Here is a 10,878-nt window from a genome sequence, read left to right as displayed (position 1 = left end):
CCCCCCCCCCCCCCCCTCCCCTCTCCCCACAAAATGGAAATCATATATCACTCTCTATTTGTCTATCTCAGTGGGAGGTTGTTGGCAATACAGTGATAGCATGAGTGCGTTCACAAAAAATTCCATCCCTAAAAGTGCAAAAAATTGCTGGTGGGAAGAAAAAGGGGAAGGAAAAGAGGATAGTAAGGTTTGAGCCAATATGCTTTGAATGCAGGCAACATTTGCATGAGATTTGTATCTGTTTGTTGATGTTTAAATAAGGACACAGGATTCAAATGGGATTTATTAACCCATTAACCCCTTTATCCCTGTATCTTAGATTGGTCAGTCCGTGGCTCAAAGCAAAGCTTTTCTGGCAGAACTGTTTCCTCGCATCAAGCTTAGTTTTGGAAACAGATTTCTACCGTTTCCTTCCGCCCCTCATTCCTGGTTCCGTTAAAAGAGAAAGGAAGGAGTGAGGAAGGATGAGGGTTGAAAGGCAGGAAGAGAGTGAGAGATGGGGGCAGAGGCAGGATGACAAGCATACTGGCTGCCATAATGCTTTCAGGAGAAAGACTTTTCCGATTGGTACAGAATATTAAGGCTGGTCTCTTTTTCCTTATGGTTTTCTATTTATCACTCATATAAAGAAATTCCCATTCACTTTCAATAGAAGGTCATTGTTCCTGTCTTTCTTCTGCTTGTCTGTTTTTAATCGCATACCAGTTTTATTTCATTGTCTCTTCGGTCCAACTGTAGCTTTAGAGCCAAGGACACAGTTCAGGGAATAACTATAAAGCCTTGATAACGAGTTAAGTAGTTTGTATAGCTGGGCAACATCCTGCCTGCTCACGATTTCCGAAGCATATTCTATTATTTCTTAATTTTTGCAGCAGTGACAGAGGCAGTTAATGGGAAGCTGCCATGTTTCTGGATGTTGTCATTAGTAATTCTCTGCGTTTACGTTTGGAGCTACATGTTCCTCATCTGTCCCTATTAAGAAATTGATTGTCCTTGAGTGATGTTTTGGATAGACGCCATCAATACGGCTAATAACTCTGCTGAGCAGTATTAGCTTGACAGATGACAGCTAAATGGAGAGCCTCCGAACATATGTTCACGTACTCTCACACAGTCAGTTCATGGATGTAAAAGAGCACACTAATGTAACACAGATTCCCAAAGTGAGGTTAAGTTAGAGGTTTTCACCATTGTTTCATTCTCAAGAGAATATTTGAGATACCAACCATACTATCCTGATTATAAATGCCAGTTAGATGAGTATTTTGACTGTTAAACTCCTTTCAAACTCATTTACCAAAATGGTTCAGAGGCTTTAAAGTAGGGCTGCAACTAATCTGCAGAATATTTTTTTGATTTAAACGTTTTGTCTGTAAAATGTCAGAAAATAGTGAAAGGTGCCCGCTATAATTTTCCAAAGCCCAAGATAATGTAGAAAATTCTTATTTTATTTGACCAAACCCAAACATAATCACTTTACAATCAGCAAATGTTTAGAATTCTAGCTTGAAAAAATTACTCAAGCGACAAATCGATTATCAAAATACTTGCCAATTGATTTCTGTCAATCAACTAATCAATTATTTGTTGCAACTCTAGATGTTTCCCATCAATTAACGAGACTATGGCGGCCCACTACAGTCTAATTTGTTCCGTCAAAGTTTTAAAATGAACCGACAATATGTTAACATTAAAGACTTCTAACGTTGTGTTTCCGCCAATGATCCCCGCTGCGCGAGACAACTACTTTGCTTTTGAGGTAATTACAGTAACGTTCACTAAAGGATTGAACAGCGTTTAGTCTGTCCACTGTCACTCGTTTCTGAGGACATGATCAAGCTAGCCTTTATGGTAAATACAGTTAAAAGGAGCAGAGCGAGCTGACAGGCAGGGTTAACAACTTTATTTAGTCATTTTCTCACTTTACAAAGATGAGTCTTACCTGAAGCGAGGCTATTAAGTCTTAATTGTACGCAATACGAGCACAACATACAATATAATTTATCAAATCGTGTCTGACTTTGTGAATGTAGCGCGAGGATGGAGGATACAAATGTGACAAAGTCAGGTTAACACAACGTATACAGTACGGAAATGGGTTGGATGTTTTTCCTCTTTTCTATATCTCCGCCTTAAGCAGACATTTCTGCCTACAAGCTACACTGTCTTAGATGTTTCATCACTCAACTCACCCATGTTTTTGAATGCTGTTCTCTAAATGTTTTTATGAAATTGTCAAGCTAGTGACTTGTTAGACTAAAAAGCAAGATTTAGCAACAGCCAAATTCAAACTTGTATCCCCTGATTTAGACAAAATTCACTAAAACAACATCGACAAAAATCTGAGTTCTTGAAAATTGCTTGCCATTTCTTAAATCTTCCGTGACATTTCAACAGCCTCTCAAACAGACTTTTTAATGAGACAGTATCATCTCTCACGTCCATCCTCCAGCTTTAGTCAGATCTACTTCCTTCTCTGTGTTTTTATCGCCTGTCCACACTGAACTGTGGCTGAAGTGAGAAAGCGAGTGCGGTCAAGATGGAGGGACAGAGTCATACGAAGGGAAGAATGGGGGGAAAGGAGGGAGGCCGTTGTGGTTGGGGGAATGAAGGAGAAGAGAAGAGGTAGAGAGATGAGTGATGACATGATGGGAGGAAGAGGAGTAGGAGGAGGGAGAAGGATGACAAAGTTCAGTTAGCTCAGTTTCGAGGGTGTGCGTGTGTTGCTGCGTGCCAGCTGAGGTAGGGAAGAATGACAAGTATGTGGGACATTTTCCAGAGCTCATTTAGTGGAGTCGAGCGCTCTGAGATGGTGAGGGAGAGCGAGAGCAGAGAGGGCCGCTGAAATAGATTCAGAAAGAGAAAACACAAAGAGAGCGACAGAAGAAAAAGAGGTGGAGGTAGAGCGGACAGAAATGTAAGCACTCAGAACTTATAACACCTTTATAATCACCCCAGTGTATGTTTAGATGATGAATGGGTGTACTTTCCCTGTTTTTTCCTTTTCTGTTCCCCTCTATCTTTAACACACACACACACACACACACACCAGGATAAGGCAAAGGGTGGAGCGGGTCATGGATACAGTCATTGTTGTTCTGGCCGACAGACTTCCTGTTCCAAGCAGCTATGACGCCCATCACCACAACACAGCTGCGTCCAAAGTGCACATACACGCACATACACACAAAATTTCTCATTCATATTTAATCATGCACAGAGATTCATACCTGTAGAACATTTAGTCATTTATTTTCACACACATTACGCAGTGAATTCACAAGTGTGAATCACACTTGTGCACACCACACACACACGTGCACAGATTCGGAACGACACACTCAAAACTTTGGCACAGAGAACCCGTAGTTTGATGCCATATTTAAACCAGATGAGCAGCAACCTGTAAACCTGTTGATTATGACCAACTGCAGAGACTCAGAAACACGTTCCAGCTCAACCATTTCCAGCCGACCTAGAGACCAACTCAGTATTACTGTATGTCTGCAGGGCTGTAAACATCCTCAACACGTCATAAATCCAACTGTAAGGCTTTGGAAGCTTTTAAATGCAGGTGAATATGTTGTGAATTGTGATGAATGAAAGGCTCACAGATTTGAAAAAAATAAAAACCTTTTATTTAGGCTTAATTTGTTGGCTTTATCTTGCCTTGTTCATTAGAAGTCATCCAAGAATCAATGTAGTAGAAAGTCTTCTTTTCTTCACCTTTTTTCCTGTCATATTTTAATTATATATATAAAAATAAATAAAAACTCATTTAGATTTTTATGATTGAAATGGGGGAAGAACAATTTCTTGTTCAGATGTTTTTATTTCAGTTGTAGTAGGTGCAGTAGTTTGCAGTGGTTTGTTATTATTTGACTATTGGACACCCACGACTGTTGCCATCTTCTTCCAGACCATAGTGGTATTTCACTGAAACCCAAACCTACATTTTCCCTCTCCCTCACTTTAACTGCACCCCCTTCACTATTGTCACACCAGCTTTTTCCCCCAGGCACTGGATTTACCAAAATCTGGTTATTTGTGTGTCTCCCTGTCTCTTTGTGTGGCCGTTGGGGTTTGGCTACCACAGCATTGTAAACCACCAGCCTTAATTCTCACTCTGTGGACCAATTCAGGGCCCCCCCTCAAAATGACTGCCTTTTGCCGGGATTTTGGTTTACAGTATTGTCAGGGAATTGGTGGAATACTGTGATGTTGTGAATGTTTTGTGGATTTGGCAAATTGTTGGATATAGCAGTTTGGTTTACAGGAATTTTGCAGAATATTTTTTTTCTCACATTCATTGCATTACCAGTTGGTTTTGGGTTGTTTTTCTCCACAGTAAGACTAACTGTAGGGCAAACCTGACTGTTTACCCCCTTCTGAAAAACGGCATTAGCACACCAGACATGAACAACATTTTATAGGTCAGGGATGTGCTCCAAATTATGAAATGAAAAATCGAGGTTATGAAGTCACTGAGATGTCAGATAGTTTTGTAATGGGGCATAGTGGGGCCTTTAAATTCATAGTTTTAGGGCAGTAGCTTATTATTTTCATTATTGATTCATTCCTGAATTGATGACAGAAATTAGTCAAAAATGCCCATCACAATTCCCGTGAGCCTTGTTATGTCAAGTCAGTTTTATTTATATAGCCCAATATCACAAATCACAGCATAGCAGCTTAGACCCTTGATTTGATGAAGTGAAAATTTGTGAAAAGTAAACTTTTTTTGTCTAACCCCCATTTCAAAACGCATATATTCAATTTGTAGAGGTAAAAATTAGAGAAAAGCTGCTAAGCTATAACCAGTAGATATGTGATATTTTTGCATGATAAAGGACATGAACAATTCAGTTAGTGTTAAAATGGCTGTAGATTAATCCTTTGTCTTTTAATAGACTTTTGAGTAAAATACAATTAAAACTAATGACTTGAATTACTTGGGACCCCTACAATCTTCCCAATGACCCAAATGGGTCCCTGGACCAAACTTTGACTATTGCTGCTCCATGTATGTGTTTGGATACAGTAGTGGCACAGATTTACTTGTATTGGCTGTTGCTCAGTCTTTTTCGGCCAGGGAAGTCAAGTCTGGTTGTCTTTAGTGTCGGGTGGCTGCCTCTATTGTCATCACAAGATGGCTCCAGCCCTGTACTGTGACGTGTGTGTGTGAGAGTAATGTGGCTAGACAGGCAAAGTTGTGTGTGTGTGTGTGTTTGCTATAAATGAGCGTGTTAGTGTAGGCCTGTGTGTCTGGTTGTGCATGATTAAGTGAAGGTTGTGTGCACCCATGCAAGCACCCTAGTGTACTTTACTGTGTGTGTGTGGGTGTGTGTTGTCGACTCAGCCTTTTCCAACCAGCCCCTTACTCGTCTAACCCTCTAATCCCTGTAATCCCCCTCCTCCTTTTTTCCCCTCCCTCCACCCTCATTTCTCCTGTTCCCTTCCTGTCTGCCACTCGTCTCTTTTCACTGCACATCCCTCTGTCTCTTTCATCTCATAATATCCAGTCGCTTCTATATATACGTAATATAGTTCACTTCCATTTGTCATGCAGATTGAATGCGCAGTGTATTTTTGACTACTGACTTGACTACTTCAGCTTTCAAATAAACTGTTTAAACTAAAGCCTTCTTTTCTCGTTGACAGGTTTTCATGCCTTTATTTCTTTCATGCATTCATTTATGAATAAATCAATTAATAAAGACATATTTCTCATGTCCTCTTCCAGGCCGTGGAGAGAGAGCAGGTGGACAGCATTCAACCAAAGCTGCAGCACGTCAACGCAGTGGGTCAGGGTCTGATCCAGAGCGCTGCCAAACACACCGACACCCAGGCACTGGAGCACGACCTGGAAACCACCAACCTCCGATGGAACTCATTCAACAAGCGGGTACGACTCTGTGTTTGAAACCAGGAGGTCCAGTGATATATAAAACACAAAAGGACAAAAGCTTTGTTTCAGTTTCAAACTATTATCTGGAGCAGGTGGAGCTGTGTGTGTGTGTGTTCATGTTCATGTATGACGGTTTGACATGTGGGGATTTTTAAACTTATATGGACTTATATGGTCCTCAGGTGGCAGAGCGGATCGCCCAGCTACAGGAGGCCCTGTTGCATTGTGGGAAATTCCAGGATGCTCTGGAGCCTTTGCTAAGCTGGCTGAGCGACACAGAGGAGCTGGTGGCCAATCAGAAACCTCCATCTGCAGAGTACCGTGTGGTCAAGGCCCAGATCCAAGAACAAAAGGTACGAGAAGGATGAAGAGGCACAAAATAAGATCCTCTTTCACATGTAATAACAAAAGCAAAGCAAGCACAAGCCACATCTTCTTACTTTCAAGTATCCTGCCAGCATCTGTCTGTAAATCAAAGTGGATTTGAGTTTAAATTTTTTCTCGATTATTTATTTTTAAAATATTGTGAAAAACAATTCTTCTCTGGTTAAATTGAGTCATTGTTGATATTCAGAGGTCCTCAGTGTCCTTCAACCACAATTAATAGATATTCCAAAAACCAGCACACACACAAACTCACAGTCAATTATCCGTCTGCCTGGCATCCAAGCGGCCCCAGTTGACCGTCTGCCAGTCAGACTGGCATAAAAACAGACGCACACACATGCATGGTGGATTTGTATTGTTTTCAGAGACACACACAAACACACACACATTTCCCTGTTTATTCCACATACACTTCCTGTGTTTGTGCACATAGGAGTGCTGCAGGCTCGGCCAGGGATCAGTCACATGTGTTTACATCCGTGACGAAGAGTGGTGTCACTGTTTGGCTAAGAAAGAGAGAGTAAACTGTAGAGAAGTGCATTCCAGGGGCTGGACCGAGCTGTTAGTTCAAAGCACACAGAGAGGCTACTATCTGAGCAGGAAGGAAGTACATTCATGTGTGTTGTTTGTTGACCTTAAAACATTTGGGTTCCCCGTAAAGGGAATAAAAACTTGTTCTGTATTTACCTTTTCAAAAAGCAGCGCCTACCCTTATTAAATGTTTAATAATTAATATGTAAAAAAAAAACAAAGACAACCTCCTTTAATGACACAAAGTTTGAAAGAGTTAATAATTGTTGAGGCTTTGAAGAAGGCATTCCTCCAAACAAAAGAGAAGGTTGGTTGTTTCTAAAACTTAAGTGTAGATTTTGGTAAAATTGAAAAACATGTAATATTCTGTTTTTTTGATGATTCATGCCTCAAACACATTGTCTGATTTGTATTATTCAGAAGTTTAAACACCACCTCCTTTTGCAAACATTAAGTTTGGATTTACTATGGAACATTTTGACATGTCAGATTTAACTAAGCAGTGAGTACAGTACAGAATGACATCTAAATACATCAGCTCTGCAATAATCCTACCTTAACTACTATAATGGTTATAGGTTATATTGTTAATTTTTTTTGCAAGATTGATTTAACTTGCAGGTTGTGGTTCTGTTAGTAATATGGCAGACAGAAATACTGTAAAGCAGGGGTAGGCAAATGGGCACGTGACTAAATCTAGCTAAAATATTTGCCCCCCTGACAAAGCTGAAGTTTTCACGTGCATAACTAAAACTTTTACATGATTTTAAAGATATCATCTGTAGATAACAATGTTAATACAAGGCTCATATGAATCCCAAATTGAAGACACATAGGCCTGTGTTTCTACAGCATCGGTACCTGAAAAAACTGGCCTGACCCCCTGCTGTTAAGAGTTCCCTCTCTTTGTTTCTCTTTGTCCAGCTGCTCCAGAGGTTGTTAGACGACCGCCGGCCAACGGTGGAGATGATCCGCGCTGAGGGGGAGAGGATCGCCGCCACAGCAGACACTCAGGACCGAGAGAAGATTCAGACCCAGCTCCAGAGTCTGGCAGAGAGATGGACTGACCTACTGGACAAGGCCAGTGCCAGGTAAGTCTCCTATACAGCAAATGGGGGCGGCCTCTGTGTGGGGGGGACGTGGGTATGAACACTTGTGTGTCAACCAACCATCCGCCCTGCTGATGGTCTGTGACTGGATCTTGACTTCACCGTGGAGTGAGAAAAGAAAAGGGAATTTCCCAGTACAGTAGTAATCAGTACTAAGGTATCATGTTGCTCTCTTATGGTTTGTTGGTTTGAGCACTGTATCACTCAATGATTGTTGACACTTGACACAATGATCAGTTTTGTTCATTTTCTACTTTGAAAAGGCAACACAAAAGTTACAAACATGTCTTGCTGTAAATATGTGGTTTGGGAAAGTAATTGGTGGTGTTCCTCAACAGCAAATTATCTTGTGGTTATTTCCTGTTTTCTCGTTTCATCTGTGTGTGGCTCTGGTGAGCACCACTGTACTTAAAGAAAGAATAGTATCATTACTATTGGTTTCTGTGGTCTAAAAGTAAATTCAGCGGCTCTTCTGTTCACTAGGGAAAGTACTTTTTTACACACACACACATTGTGATGTGAGATGCACACGTTTTCTCACCACTTTGCAATACCTCCCTCTCTCTGTGTCTCAAATACACAAACACACTTCAATTATAATGTTATTTGTTGATGAAATTTTTCTAAATGTAATAATATATCATAAAAATTTCATGAACATGAAAAAAGGCGACAGCTGTATGATCAGGTATAAGTTGAGCGAAAAAGCATACCAACACAAAGAAAATCAGTGAAAACAATAAAAGACCAATAAAAGCTCTCCTCCTCCTCCTGATCTCTTGGTATCCTTGTAACTCCCGTCCCTCAGGCAGAGACAGTTGGAGGAGCTGCAGGTTTTGGCTCTTCAGTTCCACGAAGCCCTGGAGCCGCTGGGAGAATGGCTAAGTGCCACCGAGAGACGCCTGAGCTCCGCCGAGCCCATGGGAACCCAGACGGCGAAGATCAGCCAGCAGATCATAAAGCACAAGGTACTGTTTGGCCCTGTTGTTACAGAGACCCTCCACTCATGATAATGTCAATAATTATGTGTGTTAATGATCAGGAGACTGAATCCCTGCCTCCCGATAGTGTCATCTAAATAACAAAAAAAACGGTTCAAATGCACATAAAAATCATCTCAGTCAATCATCATTAGTCACCATAGGAAAAGGTAGATTGAGGGGTAGGATTGTTCATGCAATAGATTTATAGTTGTTGCAGACAAGTAAATGCTTGCTTACTTACCTACATATTGTTGGTATTCCAGTTTTGTAGTACCTGTTTGAAGTAACATAGAGAATAAATCATAGTAGCAAACACCAGTCTTGATAAAACGCCTCTACGCTTAATCTCAATATACCTCAAAGGAAGAGAAAGCACGAGGCACAATATCAGTTACAGACCAAGCGTTCCCTCTTTCAAGTCCATTTCTTGTTTTATTCATGCAAAGTAGAGTTTGTTGTTTTCATGTCAGTTGTGTCAGTTCTTTTTAAGTTGTTCTTCTCATGAATTCACTCATTGATGTTTATGATTTGTCTCAGTACATTTTTGTTAATCTATGATTTGTCATTTGCATGCTCATGTTTTATTTATCCATCTGTTTTTTTGTTGTTTCTGTTCTTTTCTCACTTCCCTTCGCCTCCCCATCAAACACACACACGCACACACACATCTCCCAGGCAATTCAAGTGGACGTGTCCTCACGTGAAGCCGAGGTTGACCGCCTCGAGTCCCTCAGCCAATCACTGACCCCACTCAGCTGCACGGCTGATCGTGATTGGTTAAGCGAGCGAGTGGGGGCGGTGAGGTCAGGTCACTCAGAACTTGCTGACTGGTGCACGAGGCGGGCGGGCCTGCTGGAGCAGGCGCTGGCTAACGCTCAGCTGTTTGGGGAGGAGGAGGTAGAGGTGCTGAACTGGCTGGCAGAGGTGGCTCAGAGGCTAACTCAGGTCTCCGTCCAAAGCTACCAGCCTCAGCTGCTGGCCAAGCACCACAAACACACTCTGGTACGACTTCATGAACACACTGAAAGCGAACTTTGGTATTCCCTCCAAAATATTAGAACAGTAGATCGTACACGTATCAGGGAAATGACTGCAGTATACATGTATAATTGTAATAATATTTTATGAAGTAAATGCTCTTTTATATATATGTAGGTACATCAATTAAATATCCATTACAGAATTGTGTCTGTATAATGATATATAGGTAATCACACATTGTGCAACTTGATCAGAAAGGATCATGAGAGAATTTACATAATAATTTCCTTCAGTATCCCTGTTTTGTTAACTCTGGCATGGCTAGTATAAAAAACAGATAAAAAGCACAAACACACTGGTGTAGTTTTACTTTTTTGGAAGTTAAATAAAGGAAACACACTGTACTTTTACTCTTGGAGCCAAAAGAAAAATCTTTTATCTGCTAGAGGTTAACTTTCACTCTCATTATTCCCCTCAGTCTCTAAACGAAGAGATTCTGAGCAGGAAGAAGACAGTGGACCAGGCCATCAAGAATGGACAAGCCTTACTCAAACAGACCACAGGTAGTCTCAAATTCCTACTCATCTTCTTCATCATCTTTTATATATTTTGACAATAAAGCAACTAAAATTAATAAAGCGGTCATTATTCTGTATGTTATAAAGCTTAGTGAGAGAAATACACTAAAAAGAAGCTAAAACAATGTTTTCCAGTAGTTGTTGTAGATTCACATCCAAACCACACATTTTTTCGTGGTGAACCAAACTGTAACATCTGGTTTGCGTCTTTCTTCTCATGATATTAGACATGCTGACTGCTATTACTATTAGTGAGGTGATTGTTGGTCTACCCCATGAATACCTAGTGTATGTACTCTCATATTTAGATGGCTAGACAAATGTTGTGGTCACGAGAGGTATGCAGAACTGTCAGCCCGAGGGTACCGTTAGATTTTACAGAACATGTTTGTAATGGTGAA

At 40.8% G+C, this 10,878-nt stretch overlaps 1 protein-coding gene across 8 annotated transcripts in view; it reads left to right on the top strand.

Annotated features, from left to right (window-relative positions):
- macf1a (microtubule actin crosslinking factor 1a) overlaps positions 1–10,878 on the top strand; it is a 235,402-nt gene that overhangs the window by 197,134 nt on the left and 27,390 nt on the right. For all 8 annotated transcript variants that reach the window (XM_046057989.1, XM_046057982.1, XM_046057991.1 and 5 more), the window contains 6 exons: positions 5,744–5,905; positions 6,091–6,261; positions 7,751–7,917; positions 8,744–8,903; positions 9,594–9,920; positions 10,378–10,462. In XM_046057989.1, the coding sequence (XP_045913945.1) occupies positions 5,744–5,905; positions 6,091–6,261; positions 7,751–7,917; positions 8,744–8,903; positions 9,594–9,920; positions 10,378–10,462 (1,072 nt within the window). The remainder of the gene's footprint in view (positions 1–5,743; positions 5,906–6,090; positions 6,262–7,750; positions 7,918–8,743; positions 8,904–9,593; positions 9,921–10,377; positions 10,463–10,878) is intronic.

Source organism: Micropterus dolomieu, linkage group LG09 (assembly GCF_021292245.1).
Source record: "Micropterus dolomieu isolate WLL.071019.BEF.003 ecotype Adirondacks linkage group LG09, ASM2129224v1, whole genome shotgun sequence".
In the NCBI taxonomy this organism is placed as follows: Eukaryota; Metazoa; Chordata; class Actinopteri; order Centrarchiformes; family Centrarchidae; genus Micropterus; species Micropterus dolomieu.
Note: the sequence above shows the minus strand (reverse complement) of the source record. Positions and strands in the feature narration are given on the sequence as shown.